This window comes from Zonotrichia albicollis, chromosome 12 (genome assembly GCF_047830755.1).
Source record: "Zonotrichia albicollis isolate bZonAlb1 chromosome 12, bZonAlb1.hap1, whole genome shotgun sequence".
Lineage (NCBI taxonomy): Eukaryota > Metazoa > Chordata > Aves > Passeriformes > Passerellidae > Zonotrichia > Zonotrichia albicollis.
In genome coordinates, this window is record NC_133830.1 from 18,232,036 (window position 1) to 18,258,446 (window position 26,411).

The following is a 26,411-nucleotide window of genomic DNA, read 5'->3' on the forward strand; positions in this document are numbered from 1 at the left end:
TGCACCACTCTGTCAATTCCACCAGGCCCTACCAATTCCACTGGGTTCTGCCAGTTCCACCAGCCCTGCCAATTCCACCAGGCCCTACCAATCCCACCGGCCCTGCCAATTCCACCAGCCCTGCCAATTCCACTGGGCTCTGCCAGTTCCACCGGCTCTGCAAATTCCACCCGGCCCTACCAATTCCACCCAGCTCTGCCAATTGCACCACTCTGTCAATTCCACCAGGCCCTACCAATTCCACCCGGCCCTACCAATTCCACCCAGCTCTGCCAATTGCACCACTCTGCCAATTCCACCAGGCCCTACCAATCCCACCGGGCTCTGCCAGTTCCACCAGGCCCTGCCAATTCCACCAGCCCTGCCAATTCCACCCAGCTCTGCCAATTCCTGCCTCTCCTCTCAGCCTATTCTGCTCCTCTGGCACATTTCAGATGTTTCTGAGACACTACCAAGAGTGGCTGGGAGTATTGTATGTTTCACTGTAATTTACATCAAGAAAAAGCAGAAGTAACCCCAATGTTTTGGTTTAAAAGGAGCTTTGTTGCTGCTTTTTTGTCCAGGTGATCCTTTGGGTTTGCCAGCTCGCTTGACACTGGAGTTCAGTGCCTTTGATATGTAAGTACAGGCTGGGGTTTGCCTTCGTTTGTGTGTGGAGACACTTTCCTGACATAAAATTGATATATTACTTAGAGAAACTCTATGTGAGAATAGGTAACTCTATGTGAGAATAAATAACTACATGAGGATCAATAATTCTACATGAGAATCAATAATTCTGCATGCGAATAAATAATTCTACATGAGAATTGATAATTCTATGTGAGAATAAATAATTCTACATGAGAATCAATAATTCTGCATGAGAATAAGTAATTCTGAATGAGAACCAATAACTACATGAGAATCAATAATTCTGCATGAGAATAAATAATTCTACATGAGAATAAGTAACTCTGCATGGGAATCAATAACTCTACATGAGAATCAATTATTCTACATGAGAATAGATAACTCTACATGAATGGAGTTTATTTCTCTTTGGTAAAAAAATCTTCTTACCAAAGATTTTTGTTCTCACAGTCACCATCCTTTTTATAGCAATTTTCAATGATCTTTGTTGTGTATTAGTACATTTTAAGGTCAGAAAAGGCAATTTTCCTGAATAAATAAATAAATAATGAACTTTATAGCAGTGGAGGGACTGCTTTGAGTCACAAAAAATTAACTCCTTCTGCTGAATTTAAAATATTCCTTCTTTTCCTCAGGAATGCTTCAATACCAGCACGTTGCTGTCCTGCTTTTGGAACGTTGTATAACACCAACACTTTTGAGACTTTCAAATCCTGTGATAAGAAAGCACTTCTGGACAAGGAAGCAAATGAGGTGAGATGTAAAATCAAATTACAGAGTGTTTTCAAATCCATTCTACCCCTTGAAGTGCTTCACACTCTGCCCCAAATTTGGGATACTCCAGTCCTGGGTAGCCTCAGGATTTAGCTTATTCTGGAAGGAAAAGTTTGGTGTTTGCTTTTTACTGTTCTCTACAAAAGATTTAATTTAATTAATGATAACTAATTCTACATGGAGAACTCCACACATTTTAAGCTTTGCAATGCTCTTGGGGCTGCCAGGGACTTGAATTCTGTAGAGCACATATTTAAAATTTGTCTTCATACCCAAAAACCAGCAGTGCCTGGTTTAAACCTCAGATTACTGCAATTTATCTGTGTGACAGAGGGATGGGGAAGCTCCACAGCAGCAAGAGAAACCTGAGAAAAAGCAAGAAAAAGATGGGTGAGAGGGGCTGGTCTCTCTGCTCTGCCTGGGGAGAGGTGAAAGTCAAATTTAAGATGCTTTACTTTGACCTGGCCTTGATTCCTTTTATTAATTGCCTTGAGTAACAAAGTTTTCGTGCATATTTTCACTCTAAACTAGGAATTTTTTGCATTCCTGTGGCCTTGTAATTCCCTGTTGTCTGGCCTTTAAAATCCTTTTAACACAGATAATTGTATGAATAAATTCAGTTTTTAAAAAAGTCAGTGAATGTTTATCTCCAAACTTTAAGAATTAAAGATTTTTGCAGCTGTTCTCATTTTCTCTTGGCGTTTCTCTGCCCTTTTTCTTCCTCCTTGTCCCCACAATCCATGGCAGATCTGGGAATCCATCAAATCTGGGGCTGCCCTGGAGAACCCAATGCTCCTGAACAGGTTCCTGCTGCTGACATTTGCAGTGAGTACAATAATAATAATTATTATTGTAATTTGTGTCTCCTGCTTGTAGTGGAAGTAGTGAAGTAGTTTCTTTTTAGGAATATTAATATATTTTCTATTCATAATAATGTTGCATTAATTTATTTTTATATTATTTTCTACACATGTATAAGATCACCTGATGGCCTTACAGATATCAGTAGAAGTAGAGCTGTTTCATGTTTAATTAATTGAAAACTTTACTAAATGCTCCAGCTAACAAAGCCTGAAGGATTGTACACACATTGTTTACATCTTAAATTAAAACATTGTTTAAATCTTAAATTAAATTCTACAAGACTTCCATTCTCTTAAAAAAGACAATGGAAGTCTTGTAGAATTTTTATGATTTTCTAAAATCATTGTGAGAGAAAGATCCCTGTGGTTCCCATGGTTAAAATAATAAACCATTAATTTTAATTAGTATTATATAATTTATTTTGATATGTCTCTTTATTATCTAATTTTACTTTTTTCTTTTTTCCCCTAGGATTTAAAGAAGTATCATTTCTATTACTGGTTTTGCTACCCTGCTCTGTGCTTCCCTGATGGAATTGAGATCACTCAGACGCCTGTCTGTCTTGGGGACAGGTTCTCACTAAATCAGGTACTCAAAATCTTAAAGTTTGTGAATTCTGCAACACTGAGAACTCCTGTGAGCTTTAAAACTCAATATCTTTGTCACCACATCCTGAATTAATTGGAGACTAATTTATTTTAAAAACTTCACTTTTTTATTTCTATGTTTGTTTTTGTATTTACCTTTTGTTCCATGGTTTGTTTAAATTATCTCAGTTTAGGTGCAGATATGGCAAACAGTTCTTGAAGAGGTGATTATGCTAAGCTGTCTATTTTATATTTATTTTTGAGATATATATGTTAAGCTGTATATAAAAATGAATATTAACATGTGAAAATGAATATTATAAAAAGGAATAAAAATATATGAAAATATATTTATATATTTAAATATTTAAATATTTTTATATAATTTATATATTTATATATTATATATTTTTATATATTTTAATATATATTTATATATTAAATATTTAAATATTTATAATGTTTATAAAAATAAAAATGTTTGAGATATATATGTTAAGCTGTGTATAAAAATGAATATCAACATGTGAAAATGAATATTATAAAAATGAATAAAAATATATTTATATATTTAAATATTTAAATTTAAATATTTTATATAATTTTATATATTTATATATTATATATTTTTTATACATTTTTAATATACATTTTATATATTAAATATTTAAATATTTATAATGTTTATAAAAAATAAAAATGTTTGAGATATATATGTTAAGCTGTATATCAAAATGAATATTAACAAGCTTTGGTTTTGAAACTCATTTAAAAAAACCATTATAAAGGGGGATCTCCTGAGTAAGGCAACTCATTAAAATTACAAAAATGTTAATAAAGTGCATGTTTAGATAAGAAAATAAGTTAATTTTTAAAATCTTTTATGAAAAAAATTAAACAAATTTTAGTTTCTTTCATATTACAGTGCAGAATTGATAGAAGTGTTGGTTCAGTTGTGTTTGCACTTTCAGATCCAAGCCCTGCAGAAAGCCTACGATGATCTCTGCCAGGAGGAGGGGGTGACAGCCCTGCCTTATTTTTTAATCAAATATCATGATAATTCCGTCATGATATCCCTGCTGAAAAAGTGGGATGGCTTCTTTCAAGACCAAGGAGAAAAGGTAATGAGAATTTTATATAATTTTATATAATTAAATGTTTAATCTGTGAAGGGTTTGAGGCTTCAACACTGAGCTGGGCATGGTGGTTGTGTCCTGAGGGTGGCTGTAAAGTGATTTTTGTGCTGTTTTCCCTTTGATTTGGTCTCTTGCTGGTTTATGCCCTTTCACTTTCTAATCCTCCCAAAATAAGCAGAATTTTGGGTTGGGAGCAAGGCTCAGTTGCTGGGCTTCCCTCCTAAATGTGTTTTTAAAGTAATAAAAATGCATTTACTGCAGGGAACATCCAGTGTCCCTGAAGAGGCCAAACTGAAGAAATCTCAAAGCTGTGGCAAAAGCTTGAGGAAAACCTGGTGTGACCATGGATTAAATATTTATAAATATGCAAAATGTGTCTGTAGGCCAGAAGTTTTAAATCAAAGTGCCAAATACCCTTTGCCTGACTGTGGATGGAGGAGTTCTCAATTGAATAATTTCATTTTCAGGTGACAGTTGGAGTTTATGATCCTTGTAATTTATCCCAGTATCCAGGATGGCCACTGAGAAACTTCCTGATCCTGGCAGCCCACAAATGGTACCTGTTCTATTCTTTCCCACCAAGATTATTTATTGGTTGATATTAAATGAGATCATTTTCTCCATGGTATTTCACTAATATCAATATTGCTTGATATGAAATGAGATCATTTTCTCCATGGTGTTTCACTCACATCACCCACCTGAGATTTTCTTTTTTTCCCTTGATATTCACTTGGAGTGATTCTGATTTTGTGCATTATTCTGGTTTTTCCTTCTGTCAGTCACAAATTCCTATAATCCTAAAATGGAAGCATTTACCTGGAAATGCCAGCCTCACACCCTGCCAGTACCCAGCTGTGTCAAATCTTATTTAAAACACCCTGTGAATTTAAATAATTAATTAGTGTCAAGTAATAGCAGAATTACACTTTAAAAATCTAATATTAGTAGGTTTTCTCCTTGTACCCCTTGATTTTTTTTTTTTTTTTGTTGGGGAGAAGATGGGAAGAGAATACACAGTTACACTCTGGGTTTTGAAAAAAAGGATTCAAATTATCAAATGACTTTGTGTTGCTGTAAGAAAACTGTAATTAGGTTTCACTTCCATAGTTTTGAGAGTTACATTTACACAGCCTTGGGGTTGAGAAGGGTTTAGGCACTAAAATTCTTGGTTTTTGTTTGGGGGTTTGAATCATGAGGAGGAAAAAATTATATATATTGAGAACTCAGAGGATCATGGTGCTGCAGCAAAGCCCCTGATGTGTGCTCTGGTGCTTTTCTGCTTTTTATTCCTCTAAATCTGCAGTTTGTCAGTGCTGGATGAAAGCAAGGACAGGCTGCTGTGGCATTGCTCTGGAGCTGTCACACCAAACCAGTCACTTTCTGACACTTCAGGAATTATTTCTCTTTCTGTACATAATAACGACAACACTGTCAGCACCAAGACAAAAAGCCTCATTCAGAACCTGCAAAGGACTAAACCTGTGTGAAATGCTGTTAAAAAAATTCTCTTTTCTATGCAAGAAGTTGCATGTCTGTCTCTATTTCTCTTTTCTCTGGCTGGCAGGGGCAGTGCTCTGCAGAGGCTGGAAGTGCTGTGCTTCAGAGACAGAACCATGCAAGGGGTGAGAGACATCACCCACAGCATCATCTTTGAAATCAAGCTGCCACAGGCACCCCTGGGCCCAGGTAAGCCATTAAAAATACTTTTCCCCCCTTTTTTTTTTGCCTTCTTAATCACTGCTGACATAGCAAAATTAATTACTGATAAAAATTGTTACTTATGCTAAGTTGTTTCAAATGGATTTTGAATTGTTTGAATTTCTGTTAAATGTCTCTAAAGTAGTTCCTTGTCCGGTTTTCGGCTGTTTGGAGGGCCTGGAAAGGCCCGGGGTGGCCTTGGGGCAGCCGCGTATCAAAGGACGAGAAGAGGCTTCAGTTCTTCTTTCGGTCTCGGTGTTTATTAATTGTTTATCTAAAAGATTTTCTCTCGGCCCGACAGAGCTCTGCTCAGCACCCAGCCATGAGCACACTCCCCTCCCTCCGGACAGTCACCTATCTTTATACCCATTGTTACGTGTACAATATTTATCATTTTTCCCCAATACCTTTCACCCTTATTGTCCGGTGCACTTTTAGTAATGACCAATCCCAAAGTGCCACCATCACCACAGAAGATGGAGGAGAAGAAGAAGAAGAAGAAGGACAGGACACGCCCCAATTCCTCCATCTTACTTCTCTAAACCCCCCTGTACAGAAATCCTAAACCCTGTGTCTCACTCTCTAATTAACCAATCCCTTCACCATTCACCCCGGTGAAACCCTCCTGTCCTCATACAGGTGTCGTCTCCTGTGTAGGATCAAAGTCCAGCCCCCAGGCACTTCTGGAACATTCCAGGACTCCCGAGCCCCCCAAGGGTGCTCTCGGTGACACCTCAGTCCTGAGGTGCTGAGATCCCACAGTTCCTTTTTCAACAAAGAAAGAAGAGAGAATACTCTCTCTTAAATTTGTTCCTCCTGTAATTGTGTTTTTAATTGAAAACTAAGGAAAGTCCTGCTGGTGGCATAGAAAATACAATAAAACACCAGTTTGTCTCATTTTTTCTTGATGAATTTGTGCACAGTCCCTCAGGTAGGAAAAACACGATAGTGAATTTATGGGATCAAAATTTCTGGAGAATTTCTAAAATTATAAAAATCTGCCCCAGAATGGAACTGTTCCTTTAATCCCATAGTGACACATCCAAGTGTATTTTAAAGTAGTAAACTTAAAATATTAAAAAATAATCTCATATTCAATTTCTAGGTACAGGACAGCATCACCAAATTTCTCTATCTCAGGCAAAAAGTTCTGAATCCTTCAGATGTCATTGTTGCAAATTATTTCATTCTATATAATTAAGATACATAATTCTCCAGTGAATTTACAGATGGGGTCTAGGGACCATGAAATGATGACTGAAATTAGAAAAATTGACTGAATTATGAATTTACTGAGCTTGGCATTAAAGATCTGAGGGGGAATGATGCCAGCTCTGTGCTGGGTTTGAAGCTGAACAGGCAAAAGCAGCACAGGGGACACCTGAGAGCAAATTAAACTACAGGAAATTTACTGGCAGCTTTAAAATAAGGGTTTTTCCGACAGGGTTGAGTCCAAAAAAATGTCTTTTTTTCTGTCCCTGGATATTAAGGTTTTTATTCTTTCTTTCCTTTTTCTTTCCTTTTTTTTTGGTTTTGTTTTTGTTGTTTTGTTTGGGTTTTTAATTTTCTTTTTTTTGTGTCTTGAATATTTCAAACAGATTGTCCAAAAGCTGTTGGATGGGAGAAGAACCAAAAGGGAAGCATGGGGCCAAGGATGGTGAATCTCAGTGAATGCATGGATCCAAAAAGGTTTGGTTTTTATCTTTTAAATTCCCACCGTTTTCTTTATACTTTCATCCATAGCAAGTTGAAATGTGAAATAGGGAAGAATATGCAGTAAAACATCCACTGGATATTGTTTGGATTTTCTTTTGGAGGTAAGGACCTTCACAGAGCACATATTAAAAATTTCTCTTCATACCCAAGAACTGGGTGTGCAGTGCACTGCCTGCAGCACAAATCTTGGCAATTTTGGGCTCTAGTTGAGAGTTCTGAAGGCATTTATTTAAAACTGAGTGAAATGTAGGTCAGATTGTTATAGGCCTGTGGAATTTCATTGAATTCCATAACCTGCAGGGTGTTCATGAAAATGAGCATGGGGGAAAGTTCATCCTTTGGGGTTTGTAAGAGTGAGACAGGAAGGAGGTCAGGAAATGTGATTTTAATAATTTTTATCGTTCTGTTTGGGCAATGGATTGAAAAGAATGAGGTTGCAGAGTGTCTGCATGGAAAATGGCTGATGGTCTGGTGGTTCAGGTTCAGCCCATCAAGCAAAGCCATTTTTGTCAAGTATTTGTGGAAATTCTCAGACTTCACAGATATTCAATAAAATCCATCTCAGAGTTCTTCATTCTTTAGGTTTCTTGACCTTCTTTACTTGATTAAATTATCTAAGTGCTTCCCAAAGAGGTGTTGGTAAAATGCCAGCCTTGACAATTGCCATTAAAATCCTTGTTGGGCAAATCATTTTCTGGATGCTGAAATGATTTTATTTATGATGTGTGAGGGAATGAAACTTGCAGGAATCTGAGACCTGTGCTGGTCTGGCTTGGTGAGGGCTTTAACAGGAATCTTGGCTGAGACACCATTTTTATTTCATATTTGCATTAGTTTTATTACTAAAATTTTAGTTGTAGGTTGTTACTTTTTCAGAAGCCCTTATCTGTTTGTTTTTCATATTACCTATGTGTTATACTGCTTCATTTTTCTTTCTCAAACTTCCACAAAGGGCCCACGTGCTTTAGGGCACAAGTGGAGTATTTCAAGTTAAGGGCCGGTGTAACTGGATACAGGAAACCAGGCAGTTTTAAAAAAACCCCAAAAATTTATGGACAAATTTTCTGTCTTAGCTTAACAAGAATCTTGGCTGAGACACCATTTTTATTTTCATATTTGCATGAATTTTATTACTAAAATTTTAGTTGTAGATTTTTACTTTTTCAGAAGTTCTTGTCTGTTTTTCATATTACCTATGTGTTACACTCCTGAATTTTCTTTCTCAAACTTCCACAAAGGGCCCACATGCTTTAGGGCACAAGTGGAGTATTTCAAGTTAAGGGCCAGTGTAACTGGATACAGGAAACCAGGTAGTTTTAAAAAAACCCCAAAAATTTATGGACAAATTTTCTGTCTTAGCACTCAGCTTAACAAGAATCTTGGCTGAGACACCATTTTTATTTTCATATTTGCATTCATTTTATTACTAAAATTTTAGTTGTAGATTGTTACTTTTTCAGAAGCCCTTATCTGTTTGTTTTTCATATTACCTATGTGTTATACTGCTTCATTTTTCTTTCTCAAACTTCCACAAAGGGCCCACGTGCTTTAGGGCACAAGTGGAGTATTTCAAGTTAAGGGCCGGTGTAACTGGATACAGGAAACCAGGTAGTTTTAAAAAAACCCAAAAAATTTATGGACAAATTATCTGTCTTAGCACTCAGCTTAACAAGAATCTTGGCTGAGACACCATTTTTATTTTCATATTTGCATGAATTTTATTACTAAAATTTTAGTTGTAGATTGTTACTTTTTCAGAAGCCCTTGTCTGTTTGTTTTTCATATTACCTATGTGTTACACTCCTGAATTTTCTTTCTCAAAGTTCCACAAAGGGCCCACATGCTTTAGGGCACAAGTGGAGTATTTCAAGTTAAGGGCTGGTGTAACTGGATACAGGAAACCAGGTAGTTTTAAAAAAACCCCAAAAATTTATGGACAAATTATCTGTCTTAGCACTCAGCTTGACAAGAATCTTGGCTGAGACACCATTTTTATTTCATATTTGCATTAATTTTATTACTAAAATTTTAGTTGTAGATTGTTACTTTTTCAGAAGTTCTTGTCTGTTTTTCATATTACCTATGTGTTACACTCCTGAATTTTTTCTGTTGTTGAAAAAAGTTGTTAGAATTACCTCATTCAGCTGAAATATCAGTGATTCCTTTGCTGGAGAAGCACAGGGGGGTTCAGCAGTTGTTATTTATTCATTCCCTGGCACAGGTTGGCAGAGTCATCCGTGGATCTGAATTTGAAGTTGATGTGCTGGAGGTTGGTGCCTACTCTGGATCTGGAGAAGATTGTGGCTGCCAAGTGTCTGCTGCTGGGAGCTGGCACCCTGGGCTGCAGCGTGGCAAGGACCTTGATGGTGAATCCTTCCTCTCACAAATAATCTCCCGCTTCTCATAAAATCTAAATTAATTTATTTTTTTTTGTCCAGCGGCCATGACGCATCAGAGCCAAATTGCATTGTCTCCATCAGAATACACAGAATGCACATCAGTAATGTTATAAATTGCAGGGAAGAGATCTGTACCTAATGGAAATAATTCAATTGCTGCTGACATAATATATATGTATTATATTATATTAATTATATTATTATAATATATATGTATATATATAATTATAATAGTAAGGGCGCCTCTCAATAGCTGCTGACATGAGAAAGTAAGGGAACCTTGGCAGAATATTTTGAATTTATGTTAAAAAAAAGAAATTCTGGAACAAATTAACAAGCTACAAAGAGCAAATTCACAGTGAAGCACTTGAAATAACTGTGCTGGTGATTCCTTTCAGGGGTGTTCACCCCTTTCCACTTAATTCAGTAGGGTATGAGGGGTGTCTGTTAAATGCTATATTTAGCATTTAAAAACTAAATTATTTATATATATATTTATATAAAATTTATATATTTATTGTATATAGATATTTAGCAACCAAATTTTCTGTTCCCTTATTTCAGTCACTTCAAAAAACTACAAAAAGTTTTGTAGCTTAAAAAAAGTGAACAAAACTCAACGTTGTGTGTATGACATTACACAAAAACATTTCCCAAGGCTGTTGTAATTATCTTTATCAACTTTTTTTCCCCTTCAGGGCTGGGGGGTGAGGAAAATCACGTTTGTGGACAATGCAAAGATCTCCTACTCCAACCCCGTGCGGCAGCCGCTCTACGAGTTCGAGGATTGCCTCAGTGGGGGCAAGCCCAAGGCTCTGGCAGCTGCAGAAAGGCTGCAGAAAATCTTCCCAGGAGTGGTAAAATCATTATTTCCATGTTCTAGCACTGGGGGGAAGGAAAAAAATGAAAAAAAAAAAAAGTGACTTTAAATTGCTATTCCAAGTTGTAGTAGTTAAACGTTAAAAACACTTTGCAGGTGTTATGAAATATTATAGGTGGTTACTGAAATATCTTGGTTACTGAAATATCTTAGTTGGTTACTGAAATATTATAGTTGATTACTGAAATATTTCAGTTGTTTACTAAAATATTTGACTTCAGATTTCTGTTTCTGGTAACTTTGTTGAGGTAAATTGTCACAATATGACACGAAATGAAGGACACTCACACGCTGAGATGTCCAAGGCAAATAATAATAAATAAATAAAATTTTAATAAATAAATATAAATAATAAATATAAATAATAAATATAATAATAAATAGAATATAAAATATATAAATAAATAATAAATATAATAAATATGAATAATAAATAAATAAAATAAATAAAATAATAATAAATAAATAAAACTAGTTTATTTCTGGACTTCAATATTTATAGAATTCCAAAAGTGATTATGGATTGGAGGATGAAATTGCCACCTCTCCAATCACTCTGGTCAAACCAACAGTCCATCAATTCTCCTCCTCCAGAAAGTAATGCAAACCAATCATTATTTACATGGAAAGTCCATTACAAAAATGTGGACATCAGAAGGCTCAGAAGAACTTTAGAAGAAAGGGGAGACAGTAAATATTTGTAGTAATGAAATATAATTAAGGATCATTAAGTAAATTTTTAGCTTGTTGATAGTGAAGTGAATTTTTCTCTTGTCTAGGGTGTCCTAAGGAGCTTTGAGTTGTGCTAGGTCAGATTTATTAATTGTCTGCTCTGGGAGCAGGTCCTGAGGGAAGAAATAAATGTATTTTTGAGATTTCCTATTATTTTTCATACCCCAAATTTGCAATCTTCTCTAAATTGATTTTCTATATTAGAAGCTATAGCTTGGTTTTTAACTGCCAGCAAAGACAACTACATACAGTCCCCTTTTCTAGATGTCACTCTAATATTTTATGAGATGCTAACTAAATATTTTGGATAATTTGGGGGCATTTTAAAACTTTTCTTAGATTCCTGAGATTTTGGGACTCTGTGGAATGAGCAAGATCTTTCTTTGGGGATATGCATAGACACTTACTCCTCTTTCAAATGATGCCAATGTGCTCTTTGAGCTCTTTTTGCCATTGTTTGGCTGCCAAATGCACCTCAGCCTCTTTGGCTGGTGACTGCTGTCTTTGTTCTGAGGGACAGTTATTCAAATAAAATTGTTGGAGCTGCCAGGCTTGTCTGTATTCCTTCAGCTGCAATGCCTGGATTGAGCTTTTTTTTTTGGAATTCTGGTAGGATTTTAGTATTTACAAACCACATTGACCATTTTGTGGTGCAGTCAATTCCTGCTTATTTATTTAATTTATTAAACAAATAATTGCCTTCCTAAGTCACCAGCAGTGTGAATTGAGCTGATCTAATCAATCAGCATTTCAGCAGCACAGGCTTGATGGGTTATCCATGAACACTTTATTCATACACAACATGGATTAAGTTCTGTATTCCTACCAGGAATTTTGGAGGAGATAATGACACTGGAATTAAAGCCTGCCCAAAAATTTCCTGATGTCTGTGGTGATGGTTACAGAGGGGAAAAAGAGGTGGATCCTTTGATATGGTTAATGCAGCTGTTACCCACAGGCATTTCTACAAGCTGCTAGGTGGGCCTGGTTCTTTTTATCCTCAGGGAGATTTATGGATTTATGTATGTTATTTATTTATGTATGTTATTTATGTATGTTATTTATGTGTGTTCACCCTTCTGGTCATTTGACTCACCTGGATTTCTGAGTTGTGCTGGTCATTAATTGGTCTGTGCAAAAGCACATCCCACCAACCTTCCTCTCCTCTCTTCCCATGGAATTTTATGCTTGGTTCATCCAGTTTTTACATTTTGGTTTTTAGTTTTTCCTGCAGTGTGAAGCAGGGAGGCTTTGGCAAGGTTTGTCCTTCTGTGACATAAATGAGGACCCCTTCCCTTCCCTTCCCTTCCCTTCCCTTCCCTTCCCTTCCCTTCCCTTCCCTTCCCTTCCCTTCCCTTCCCTTCCCTTCCCTTCCCTTCCCTTCCCTTCCCTTCCCTTCCCTTCCCTTCCCTTCCCTTCCCTTCCCTTCCCTTCCCTTCCCTTCCCTTCCCTTCCCTTCCCTTCCCTTCCCTTCCCTTCCCTTCCCTTCCCTTCCCTTCCCTTCCCTTCCCACAGATTCTGGCAGCTTGTGCTGCCACATTTCCAAAGGAGTGAATGAATCATTTGCATTGTGTAGATGCTTCTTTGGCTCAGTGTTTGCTCTCAGTGTGTCCTGCCCAATGGCTGGAAGAGGGAAATGTTTCTGCCACAGGAACAAATCCTGCAGCTCTCAGAAGTCTCAGAATTGCTTTTTGCTGTCTCAGATTCCCACATGGCTGGGGAATTACAGGGAAATCATCCAAGGCTGGTCTCCTCCTGAGGAGCTGCAAATGAGGAGCAGTGTGTGTGATGCTGCACATGGCTGTGACTGAGGCAGGATTTGGCAGCAGAAATACAAACTGCAGCCTGTTAAAATCGTGTGGGAAGAGAATCAGGACACAATTTTCAATCACAGATCATAATCGTGTGTGAATGTGGCTGCTTGGCTTTGGGGTGCTGTTTGTAACCCCTGGGGTCAGGAGCAGCTCCACTCTGTTGTTGTAGTGATTTGCTAAGCTTGCTAAGACTTTGAGGGTGTTCTGCCTAAACCCAGAGTGAGAAACAGCAGCACTGTACCAGAGGTTCTGCATTCTGACAACGGAGATTGGACTTGTGCTCTGACCCTGCTGCATTTTGCACCTCTTTAATCACAAGGTCACCCTCTGACCGGCTGGTTTTCCCTCTGCCTCTCTCCAGAGCTCGGAGGGTTACAACATGAGCATCCCCATGCCAGGCCACCCCGTGAACTTCTCAGAGGTGACCATGGCCCAGGCTCAGAGGGACGTGGCCCAGCTGGAGGAGCTCATCGAGAGCCACGACGTGGTGTTCCTGCTGATGGACACCAGGGAGAGCCGCTGGCTGCCGGCTCTCATCGCGGCCAGCAAGAGAAAGGTGGGACACAAGCCATTCATTGCCTTTCTCCCTTTCCTTTCATTTTCTTTCCTTTTTTTTTACCTTTCTTTTTTTTTTTTTCCCTTTTTTTCCCTTTCCTTCCCCATCAATGGCCAGATGTGGTGTTCCTGCTGATGGACACCAGGGAGAGCTGCTGGCTGCCTGCTCTCACTGCAGGTGTGCTGCCAATCCATTCATTTCCTTTCCCCCCCTTTCCTTTTTCCCCTTACTTTCCCCTTTCCTTTCCCTTTTTCCCTTCCCTTTTCCCTTTCCTGCTCTCATTGCAGCCAGCAAGACGAAGGTGTGCTGCCAATCCATTCACTTCCTTTCATTTCCTTTCCTGGTAATTTTCTTTCCTTGAAATCTCCTTTCATTTCCTTTCCTTGAAATTTCCTTTCATTTCCTTTCCTTGAAGTTTTCTTTCCTTTCCTTGAAGTTTCCTCTCCTTGAAATTTCCTTCTCCTTGTCCCCTTTCCCCTTTCCTGTTCTCATTGCAGCCAGCAAGAGGACAGTGTGCCACCAAGCCACTAATTTCCTTCCTTTTCATTCTCCCTTTATTTTAAATCCAATTTTATTTTATTTTATAGTTTCATTGTTTTATTTTATTATTATTATTTTTTATTTTATTTTAATTCCTTTATTTTAAATTTCTGGCCCTGAGCAATAGATTTCTTTCTTTATAGCTTAAGTGAGTTTCCCTTTGCCAGTGGAGAGATTCAGTGAGGGCTTCACTGAGTCACAGCCTCAGGTGTAAGTGTGTGTAAATTTATAATTCATCAGCTCCTCCTTAATGCTCCTGGCCTTTCTTGCACCTGTGCTCTTTCTTTCTGTTTTAGTTGTTTGAAAACAGCACAGAAATGACAAAAAAAGCAAGTTTGCAAAGCTTGTTGTCTCCTTAACAAAAATCTGATTCCATTCCCCATAGGACTGACTCTCCATGTGTGTTTAAAAATAAATATCAATAATATTAACCCATCACACAGCCCAGGCAGGGTGTTCCTGGCACTGTGTTTGTGCTGCTCATGGACACAAAATTCCTGCTACATACTGAGCAGGAATTTGCTGGGAGCAAGAATTTGGAGCAGAAATTACATGAATAAAGCAATTTCTGAATTTTATTTTCTCCATCAGAGCTGCCAGTATGAGCATCTTGAAGTCCACTTTTTAAATCTCTTTGAGAGTTTTAAAACAATTCAAATCAGCCAACTCCCAATTATTATAGGAGCTGGCTGATTTTAATTATCACTTTTTATTATTATTACCACAAAATCTTTGTGTTGTTTTGGTACCATACAAAACTTTTTTCTTCAACTCAACCCAAACTCTACTTTCAACTATGTTAACAGTTTTCAAAAATTCAGTTTCAAAATTTCAAAGTTTGAAGCTGGGAAGTGCCAGGGCCAGCCTACTCTTCCCCATGGCATGGCTGGGAATTTCCAGCAATATGTGGAGTTTTGTGTGCATATTTTATATGAATCCTGTCTGGTTCAATCAGGATAGAATGGTTTTATGATCTCCAAAACTTCCCTCCCATGTTTTCTTAGCCAGCAGTGCCCTTCTACATTTTTCTTGCAGCAGTTGTATAATTTTGAGGATAAATTTTGAAACTTTTGGTGACGTTTCTCTGTTACTCTGTGGTGCAGTGTGTCTCCATCACAGTTGGTTGATTTGATAAGATCACTTAGATGTGAGGAGATGAAATTCTCTGTCACTGAAAAAACACAGCAGGGAAATCTCCAGGTGTCCAAACAAATGCTCAATATTTTATGTTGTAAACACCCAAAGAGAGCTCTGCTCCAAATGTGATTTTGTGTGGCACCTGCAGAGCTCAAGAACTGCACAGTTTGGTCCCAAAGGTCTCCAAAACAAAATAAAGAGTGTAGTGAGAGATGATTTGTGTGAAATGCACACCACAGGTCCATGGGGAGCAGTAAGAGTTTTTTTCCCCACTCCATCATTCAAATGCCTTGGGGATCTTTGCCATTCCTGCAGTCCGTGCCCAAAACAAACACCTCAGAGCAACCAACCCCTCAAATGCTAAATCCTCATGTCAGATATTAAATCTCTGCTCCTGCTGAGCACTGGAACTTGTTAAAATTTGCTTCGTTTTTCTTTTTGTTAATCCATGCCAAAAGATACTTTTCCATTTGTCTCTTGTACTTTTCCATTGTCTCTTTATCAAAACCAGATTTTTTTTTTAAATTAAGGCTCAATCAGTTAGAATGGAATAGTTACCTGTAAACTGAGAAGAAACAGTTGATTGCAGTGGGAATTGTTTAACAATATTAGTAATTTCTGCTAATAGCAGCTCTTACTCATATTTTGGAAGTGGAACACCATATTCAGGTTTTACAGGTAGATGCAGTGAGAAGATGCAATCTTTTAATTGCACAGATTCAGCAGCAGGGTTCCACTTCAGGACTTGAGAAAAACAAACTACTCCAAGGCTGAAACAATATGCAGAGCTAATTGGAAATACTGAGAATGATGATGAGACTCAAAGCTTGCTAATTAAAATGGCTAATCCTTGAGAGAGCTTCCCTCAGAGTTCTTTTAAACAATTCCTGGGTGGAAGAAAGGAGAACAAGGAGGAGGTGCAGCAGAGTTTCCACCAACAGGAGGTGCAGATGAAGCAGTGCATCTTCCTTTATATTTGACTGGCTGCAGTCATTGTTGTGTTGATATTTGTGCTCCAGATTCCTCTGTGCACTTGCCACAAAGTGGAGATGAGGACACAGGAATTGTGCAGCCCAGCTGCTCCTGCTCCCCATGGGACTAAGCAGATGCAGAAGAAGCCCATCAGTAATCATTAATTGCTTTCCTTACTGAGCAGAAATTGCTTTGGATAACAGATGGGATTTCATTGCTTGAAGCTGCTGTTGCTTTTTTTCTTTTTTGTCACAAGTTTGTGTAGCAGCTAGAGGGAGTTATTCATTCAGATCAGATTGCCCTGAAAGGCACAGAAAAGGACAAGGCCTTGTGACTTTCTGAAACAGATTTTTAATTTGGTTTTGGTTTTTTTCCAAGGCCTTGACAGCTGGAATTCTGCACTTTTCAGAAGCTCTGTTGTTTATGGCTAAGGTGGTAAATATGCAGTTAATGGGTTGCTCATCCATCTCCAGCCTGTGGGTTTTTTGGCATTTATAGTGAATAAAAACCTCAAGGCTGCTTTTTTCTTCCCCTCCCTTTTTGGCTCACTTAAAATCTGTTGTTCTCTCTTTATTGTTCACAGTTGGTCATCAATGCTGCCTTGGGATTTGACACTTTTGTTGTTATGAGACACGGCCTGAAGAAACCAAAGCAGCAAGAATGTGCTGGTGATTCACATTTCAGCAACACCTCTGCTCCTTCTGACCTGCTGGGATCCTCACTGTTCTCAAATATCCCTGGCTACAAACTGGGCTGCTACTTCTGCAACGATGTGGTGGCACCAGGGGATGTGAGTAGAACATATATGTAGAGTATATTTTATAATATATATAATATATGTTATATATAGGGTATATTATACAATATATAGAGTATATAATATATAATATGTATACTGTATATTATATAGTAGAGATATATATCTATTATATATTATATATTATATATCTCTCTATTGTTGCAATTTGAATTTATATCTGGTTTTAATGGCATTTCCTAAAGGGAACTGCTTCTTCTGCAATGGTGTTGTGGCACCAGGGGATGTGAGCAGAACTTTATGCAAATGGTGATTATATATTACATTTTATGTTTTATTTTTTATATTTTATATTTTATATTTATCTCTATTATATATATTATATATTATATATTATATATTATATATTATATATTATATATTATATATTATATATTATATATTATATATCTCTCCTTTCTTGCAACTTGAATTTTTATTTGAATTTTTAATGGCGTTTACATAAGGGATCTTCTGCAATGGTGTTATGGCACCAGGGGTTGTGAGTAGAACTTCATGCAAACAATTAGTATATAATATATAATGCATCTCTATATATTATATGTTATATCTCTATATATTATATGTTATATCTCTATATATTATATATCTCTATATATTGTATATCTCTCTTTTGTTGCAACTCAAATTAGTATTTGGTTTTAATGGCATTTGCTAAAGGGAACTGCTACTTCTGCAATGGTGTTGTGGCACCAGGGGATGTGAGCAGAACTTTATGCAAATGGTGATTATATATTACATTTTATATTTTATTTTTTATATTTTATACTTTCTATATCTCTATATTATATGTTATATATTATATATTGTATATATATCTCTATTATATATTATATATCTCTCTATTGTTGCAATTTGAATTTATATTTGGTTTTAATGGCATTTCCTAAAGGGATCTGCTACTTCTGCAATGGTGTTGTGGCACCAGGGGATGTGAGTAGAACACATATTTAGGGTGTATTATACAATATATAGAATATATTATATTATATATTATGTATTATGTATTATATATTATATATGTTATGTATTTTATATATATGTGTATATATATATATATATATAATATGTTATATATCTCTGTATTATATATTATATATCTCTCTTTTCTTGCAACTTGAATTTTTATTTGAATTTTTAATGGCGTTTACATAAGGGATCTTGTACTTCTGCAATGGTGTTGTGGCACCAGGGGTTGTGAGTAGAACTTCATGCAAACGATTAGTATATAATATATAATATATCTCTATATATTATATATTATATCTCTATATATTGTATATCTCTCTTTTGTTGCAACTCAAATTAGTATTTGGTTTTAATGGCATTTCCTAAAGGGATCTGCCACTTTTGCAATGGTGTTGTGGCACCAGTTTATGTAAGTAGAACCTTATGCAGACAGTGATTATATCTGTCTTTTGTTGCAATTTGAATTGTTATTTGGATTTTTAATGGTGTTTCCTCAAGGGATCGGCGCCATGTTGATGCACACGAGGTAAAGAAATAGCAGATTTTTATTTGGAAGGTGACAGATGTGAATGTGACCGCAGCAGAGGTGTTTTGGGCAGGGCAGCTGGTTCCTCTGGAGTTATTCTGCCCTGCCTTGAGATCTGTGTGTGTTTTAGTCCACCAGGGATCGCACTCTGGACCAGCAGTGCACGGTCAGCAGGCCTGGGCTGGCCATGGTGGCTGGAGCCCTGGCAGTGGAGCTCATGGTGTCGGTGCTGCAGCATCCAGAAGGGTGAGCCCTTGCTGTTCTCTGGGAGATCACACCAATCCAACAGAATCTGTAGTGAGGAGGGGGAGTTGCACCTCAAAAAGGACAATTCTGGCAGGGCTGGTGTCTGTAAATGAATGCAGTGTGCAGTGTTGGAGGGAACGGCTTCGTCAAGTCTTAAGTTTTTCTTCTCTCTCTGAATTTAACCTCAGGAAAGTATTAGGAATCTTTCGAAAGAAGAAAATGTTGCTGTTAGAAATCTTGGATTTGCTTTGCCTTTCCCTTTTCCCCCTTTCCTTCTTTTCCCCCCCTTTCCTTCTTTTTTCCCCCCTTTCCTTTTTTTTCCCCCCTTTCCTTCTTTCCCCCCTTTCCTTCTTTTTCCCCCTTTCCTTTCTTTTCCCCGCTTTCCTTCCTTTTCCCCCCTTTCCTTCCTTTTCCCCCCTTTCCTTCCTTTTCCCCCCTTTCCTTCTTTTCCCCCTTTCCTTCTTTTTTCCCCCCTTTCCTTCTTTTTCCCCCCTTTCCTTCTTTTTCCCCCCTTTCCTTCTTTTTCCCCCCTTTCCTTCTTTTTCCCCCCTTTCCTTCTTTTTCCCCCCTTTCCTTCTTTTTTCCCCCCTTTCCTTTCTTTTCCCCCTTTTCCCCCTTTTCCCCCCCTTTTTCCCCCCCTTTTTCCCCCCTTTTCCCCCCCCTTTTTCCCCCCTTTTTCCCCCCTTTTTCCCCCCTTTTTCCCCCCTTTTTCCCCCCTTTTTCCCCCCTTTTTCCCCCCTTTTTCCCCCCTTTTTCCCCCCTTTTTTCCCCCTTTCCCCCCCCTTTTCCCCCCCCTTTTTCCCCCCTTTTTTCCCCCTTTTTTCCCCCTTTTTCCCCCCCCCTTTTTCCCCCCCCCCTTTTCCCCCCCCTTTTCCCCCCCTTTTTTCCCCCCCTTTTTTCCCCCCCTTTTTTCCCCCCCTTTTTTCCCCCCCCTTTTTTCCCCCTTTTTATCCCCTTTTTTCCCTCTTTCCCCCTTTTTTCCCCCCCCTTTTTTTTTTCCTTTTCCTTTTTTTCCCTTTCCCTGCGATGAGGAGCTGTTCTAAGTTATGGCAGGCACACAAAGGGTTTCAAGATAAGCCCTGTGTTGTAAATATTATTTAAAACTCAGTGAGTGGGACACAGAAATTACTCTGAAATTCTGCACCCTTAACATGAGGCTTGTTTCCTCTCTTTAAAACCTGGGAGAGAAAAAGTGACTTAGGAGCTGCAGATGAGTCTCAGACTGATTTTTATATATATTTATCACGCTGAGTCTTGGTTCCTATGAAACAGACTTTCCACACAGATTCCTTGACTCATTCTAAGCTGTAGCAAAATGTCTGGAAGCTGCCTGGAAATTCTGAGTGTGCTGTCTTGCTCTAATTTGCCCTGTTGTGTTTTTGGCAGTGGTTATGCTGTGGCCAGCAGCAGTGATGACAGAATGAATGAGCCACCCACTTCTCTTGGGCTTGTTCCTCACCAGGTAAATCATTGGTGATAAAACCTTTTGTTGAAGGGCTGGGAGCTGATCATCACTGGTGTTGTCTCCTTAAAAAAATGCTGATTCTGTTTCCCAGAGGGCTGACTCTTCATGTTTATTAAAAAATAAATATCAATAATATTAACCCATCACACAGGCCAGGCAGGGTGTTCCTGGCACTGGGTTTGTGCTGCTCATGGACACAAAATTCCTGCTACCTACTGAGCAGGAGTTTGCTGGGAGCAAGAATTTGGAGCAGAAATTAAGTGAATAAAGCAATTTCTGAATTTTCTTTTCTCCATCACAGCTGCCAATATGAGCATCTTGAAGTCCACTTTTTGAATCTCTTCAGAGTTTTAAGACAAATCAGGCAACTCCCAATTACGTGAATTGGCTGATTTTATTTATTTATTATTGTTATCACAAAGTCTTCACACTGTTTTGGTACCATACAGAACTTTTTTCTTCATCTCAACCCAAATTCCACTTTCAAATGTCTTAACAGTTTTTCAAAAATTCTGTTTCAAAATTTCACATTTGAGGTGTTATTATTAATATTGCAAAGTTACTGAAGTTCTGTTCCTGGTGACATCTCTTCATTGTAATAAACAGAATAAAAAGGATGATCAATACTCCAAAGAGTTCACAACTGTTGTGATCAAACCCTGCTGCAAAGTGTTGTCAGAGCTCCCTCTGTTAGCAGAAATAGTGATCTGGAGTTTTAAAATTGCCTATCAACATCATATTAACATCATAATTGAGGAATGCACGGCAGTTGAATGTTCACACTCTAGGTTATAGAGATGGGGAAAAAATGTGTTTGAGCTGTGACACCATGATTTTTTATTTTTCATGGAACTTTGCAGTCAGAAAAGTCCAACTGCAGATGGTGCTGTGCCTCTATTTCTGGTGAAGTGATGCTGCATTTATTGTGCCATTATTTGTAGAGAAAAGAAAATTCCCTACAAGTTTTACTGGGAAGGACTGTTAGAACATGGTAGATGTTATTTTTCTGGAATGTACATGTCCAGTTCATGCTGAATTTTGGAAATGTTTAAAATAGTAATGTAATTTTATTTTTTTTTCATCTTCTAGATCCGAGGATTTTTATCCAGATTTGATAATGTTCTTCCAGTCAGCCTGGCATTTGATAAGTGCACAGCCTGTTCAGCCAAGGTAAGGCTGAGTTTGTGCTTTCTATTATTTTTATATTTCTAGGTCAATTCTGGGGAACTTTTTAACATTTTCTTTGATTCTTGGAATCTGTTCCCACTTCAGGTAAAAGTTCTTTTTCCCTCATAGTCTTTTTTTTTTTAGCTATTTTCTAAATTTCTTTGGCATCACCTCTTAGCATGCTGCTCTTTTTATCCCCACATAAATGCTGCCATCAGCTGAAGAATCCAAGCAGAGACTGACCAAGACATTGCTGGGAAAAAAAAATCACAAAAATCCTTATCACAAAAATACTGTCATTATCTTTCAGCTTTGTAGGAAGAAGTGAGGTTGGTATTATTTAAGAAATGCTTTCTGATGTCTGAAATTCAATAAATATCCCTTTAGCTTTCTGCATCTTCTTGTCTTTCCAAACAGGCAAAACTGTCGAAATTTCAAGTTTGTGATACAAAACAGACAAATAATGAACAATTGAGGGGAAAAAATTGCTTTTTCCCATTTCTTTCTTGAACAGATTGTTCATTTTGCTGCTGGTGCTGCCAGTCCTGAGTCACCTCAGAGCTCCCAGCTGTTTCTTGGCTCTCTGGGGCAGCTCTTGCATTGTTTCCCTCTCCTGTGGCTTTCCAAATTTCCCTCTGGCGAGCTTTTTCTGGCTGTGGACTGCAACTTCCAGAAGTTTTCCCTGGGATCTCTCAGCAGGGAGATTCAGAGGGTTTTTGCCTCATGGTCTGAAGGGCTTGGAGTGCCATGAGTTTATTTCACCCTCCTGTACCTTGAGGAAGTGCTTGCAGAAAGTTCTTTTTGTTCCTTTCACTGTCCTCATCCTCCTTCCAAAGAACAATCGTACAATAATGGGGCAATTTCTGGACAACTTGCACAATAATTCTTCTCCAGTGATCCTTTTTTTTCCCCTCTGGGCTCTCTGGGTACATCTGACAAGTTTTGAAGGACTCTCAATGTGCATTTTCTCTTCCAAAGTTGAAGCTAAATTGAATAAATAAATAATATTTAATATTCAATAAATATTGAAACTAAAGTTGGGTGTTTCTAAAAATAACAACAGTTGGATCTCCCCTGTTGAAGAGCAGCAGCTGAAACCTTGATGGTGGAGAGTTTAAACTGTTAAATGCAGCTTTTTTTGTTTCACTTTTCCTCTCATTTTCTCCTTATCTCCAATTCAGGAAACACTGCCATGTAAAAACAATAAAAGTGTACATCCACACAGATAAATTCAATGCAGGGATCAATTTTTCCTTAGCAAATCATTTCCTCTTGGAGGTCATTTTAAGAGAGCCTCGTTTTACATAAACAGACTTGATGATTTAATAAAAAGTGCCTTGGATTTTAGCAGCTGTGCTATTCCCAGAGAGATCACTTTTCATGTGGTTTGGGGATTGAATTTCTTGTGTGCTGAAAAGGTTGCTCCATTGGCTCACAGATTTCCTTACAGTAGAAACACAGCCTTTGTTTACTTTGCTAACTTTATTTATTAGCATAAGAACATGTCACCCTGCATTATGTGGAAATCTGATGCTGATGCTTTGAAATGACAAATCCAATTATGATTTCATTGTAGTCTCTGTGTTGGTTTGTTTTGTAATAAGGTAATTTAGGATTTCATCCTGCTCCGTGTCGGAATGACTGGAGGTTCAGGCTTTCAGCACAGATAGAATTGAATTTGCTGGCGTTGCGTTTTCCTTTGCTCAGCATTCTCCTCCTTGAGCTCTCTGTAACTCTTAAAGCACAAAATGAATGAATTAGGAATTTTAGAAGAATTCCAGTACAGCCTGAAGCCATCCAGGAGGACTCAGGAGAAGCTGCTGATCTGCATGTTTGGAGATTGGGGTGATTTTTGTTTGGACTCACTCATTCCTTCATTTCTCTGCTGTAGAAGCTGCAGAGGCCAGACATGCAAGCAGCCAACTTTCCCTCAGAGCTGTCCTGCCCAGGCCACGTGCCAGAGAAGCTTCCTGCAGGCAATTCTTCAGGAATTTTGGGATGCTCACAGCAGGAAACCAATCTATTTTTATTCTGGGCCAATTTTTCCTTGTATGATTCCCCTTCTGTCTTATTCTGGTCCTGCAGGAGCTGTGCTGGAATGTCAAATATCACTGGGAGCTCTTCTGGAGCCAAACTTGTTCTGGCACCAGCAAGGGACACTCCAGAGCTCTTTAGGGTATTTTTCAGGCAATATTTGGATGGATATTTGTCAGATAATATTTGGATGCATATTTTTCAGGCAATATTTAGGATGGATATTTGTCAGGCAATATTTAGAATGGATATTTGTCAGGCAATATTTAGGATGGATATTTGTCAGATAATATTTTGGATAGATATTTTTCAGGTAATATTTGTCAGGCAATATTTGGGATGGATATTTGTCAGGGAATATTTGGGATGGATATTTGTCAGGCAATATTTAGGATGGATGTTTCTCAGATAATATTTGAACGGATATTTGTCAGGCAATATTTAGGATGGATATTTGTCAGGGAATATTTGGGATGGATATTTGTCAGGCAATATTTAGAATGGATATTTGTCAGGGAATATTTGGGATGGATATTTGTCAGGCAATATTTGGGATGGATATTTTTTGGATGGATATTTTTCAGGCAATATTTAGGATGGATATTTTTTTGATCGATATTTGTCAGGCAATATTTGGGATGGATATTTGTCAGGCAACATTTGGGATGGATATTTGTCAGGCAATATTTAGGATGGATATTTGTCAGGCAATATTTGGGATGGATATTTTTTGGATGGATATTTGTCAGGCAATATTTAGGATGTGTATTTGTCAGACAATATTTAGGATGGATATTTGTCAGGCAATATTTAGGATGGATATTTCTCAGATAATATTTGGGATGGATGTTTGTCAGGCAATATTTAGGATGGATTTTTGTCATTTGAATAGATATTTTTCAGGCAATATTTAGAATGGATATTTGTCAGGCAATATTTAGGATGTATATTTGTCAGGGAATATTTAGAATGGATATTTGTCAGGCAATATTTGGGATGGATATTTGTCAGGCAATATTTGGGATGGATATTTGTCAGGCAATATTTAGGATGGATATTTGTCAGGCAATATTTGGATGGATATTTCTCAGATAATATTTGGGATGGATATTTGTCAGGCAATATTTGGGATGGATACTTTTCAGACAGCGTTTTGGATGGATCTTTGTCAGGCAATCCTTTTTTCTGACCCAGAGATGGGGCAACTGAGAGGCATTTTAAAATCCTTTATTCCATTTTCAGTCTCATGAGAAGGGTGAGACAATACAGATGTTATAATTCACACTATCACAATCAGAAGTTAACTATTTCTTAATTACAAAACACTACAAGCATTTCTTGGCTATCTGCTTTTTACCACACCATATTATAGATGCCTTAAAACTAATAATCTAAAACTACCCCTTGTAAATCTCACTACAATGCATCTTTCATAGTTCTATTTCTCTAAAGTATCTAATCTTATTTACAAAGCCATCCTTTGAAACTTTTTTCTAACTCCATTTCTCACCAATATCTGTCCTATTTATTTCTAAATCAGCATTTCTTATCTCAAAGTTTACATACAAACATATATTGTGTACACCTTCTATCAAGCCCTGAAACTCTACAAATCCATTTCCCACAGATATTTATTTGTAACAACTGCTACAGGAGAGAACATTTAGCTAATTACTGACTGGGCTAATTAACCTGTTTACCCTGTTGGGAGCAAAATGAGGCTGTTTGCTCATTATGTTGTGGTGAGAAGTGTTGCAATTCCTTAGAAAACAGATCTGGTTAGAAAACTGGTTAAAGCCTTAAATCATGAATGTTGAAATATGTATTTTAAAATTTAAAAAAGTATTTTAAAGTATTTTATTGCAGAACTTCAAGTGTTTCTATTTTAATGAGGGCAATGAACATTTTCTTTTATTGCTCCCCTTCTTGTGCATCATGGAATGAATGAGGAGACCCCAGAGAGTTTAATGTCACAAAAGATAATTTTCACCAAGCAACCTGGATATAAAGATGTAGAAACCCTCTGGTTTTCCCCATAGCTCACATTTCTTCCAGAGTTAAAATTTAACACCCACGTGTTGGAAATCTGCCTTGTTCTCCTTAAAGAGATTTCTCCTTCCCCTACTACAGTCATGCTCACGTGGAACTAACCCCACTATGAAATGTACCAAAATCAGCTCAATGTTCTCTGCTGATTTTCCAGTTCCTTCCCAACTTTCTCCTCCATTTTATGGAAGCTGGAGCTTCTCCTTTTCACCCCTTTTTACCCTCTGAGTTCCTGTTGGATGTTTCTCAGTTTCACCGCATGTCACAAAGGGATCAGGGATGGCCTTGTTGGCATTTTTAGAATTTCTGCTTTCGGGATATTCCCCTGCCCTTGCAGATGTTTTCCCTTTTTACCATCTCAGGAATACATGAGACCCTTTTGCTGTGACATTTACTGAGCGTTGGGGTTGTGTAAGTTATTTTTGAGTGTTTCAGTTTGGAAATCTGTCATCGTGGAGCCTCAACAATGCTCTCATTGTTCTCCTCTGCTCACTGCTGGGCCTGCATTTTTAGTTGAAAATGTTGTGATCACTTATGACAGCAACCTGCAAGATTCCCTCACTCACTGATGCTTTTCAGTTGAGATAATTTTGATTTTTTGATTCCAGGCCCTTCAGATTTACCCTGACTGCACTAAGACATTCCTCTTTGCTTTCTCCCAGTAGCAATGGGTGATCTGTCAATGAAACTCCTTCAAATA

General features: G+C 37.8%; 1 protein-coding gene across 3 annotated transcripts in view; it reads left to right on the forward strand.

The window, feature by feature from the left end:
• Nucleotides 1–26,411, forward strand: part of ATG7 (autophagy related 7) — a 115,472-nt gene that overhangs the window by 1,440 nt on the left and 87,621 nt on the right. For all 3 annotated transcript variants that reach the window (XM_074550129.1, XM_074550128.1, XM_074550126.1), the window contains exons 3-17: nt 564–618; nt 1,269–1,386; nt 2,155–2,232; nt 2,743–2,859; nt 3,830–3,979; nt 4,462–4,550; nt 5,562–5,683; nt 7,294–7,384; nt 9,633–9,777; nt 10,509–10,667; nt 13,598–13,792; nt 17,025–17,231; nt 18,884–18,999; nt 20,386–20,461; nt 21,554–21,634. In XM_074550129.1, coding sequence (XP_074406230.1) covers nt 564–618; nt 1,269–1,386; nt 2,155–2,232; nt 2,743–2,859; nt 3,830–3,979; nt 4,462–4,550; nt 5,562–5,683; nt 7,294–7,384; nt 9,633–9,777; nt 10,509–10,667; nt 13,598–13,792; nt 17,025–17,231; nt 18,884–18,999; nt 20,386–20,461; nt 21,554–21,634 — 1,799 coding nt within the window. The remainder of the gene's footprint in view (nt 1–563; nt 619–1,268; nt 1,387–2,154; nt 2,233–2,742; nt 2,860–3,829; nt 3,980–4,461; nt 4,551–5,561; nt 5,684–7,293; nt 7,385–9,632; nt 9,778–10,508; nt 10,668–13,597; nt 13,793–17,024; nt 17,232–18,883; nt 19,000–20,385; nt 20,462–21,553; nt 21,635–26,411) is intronic.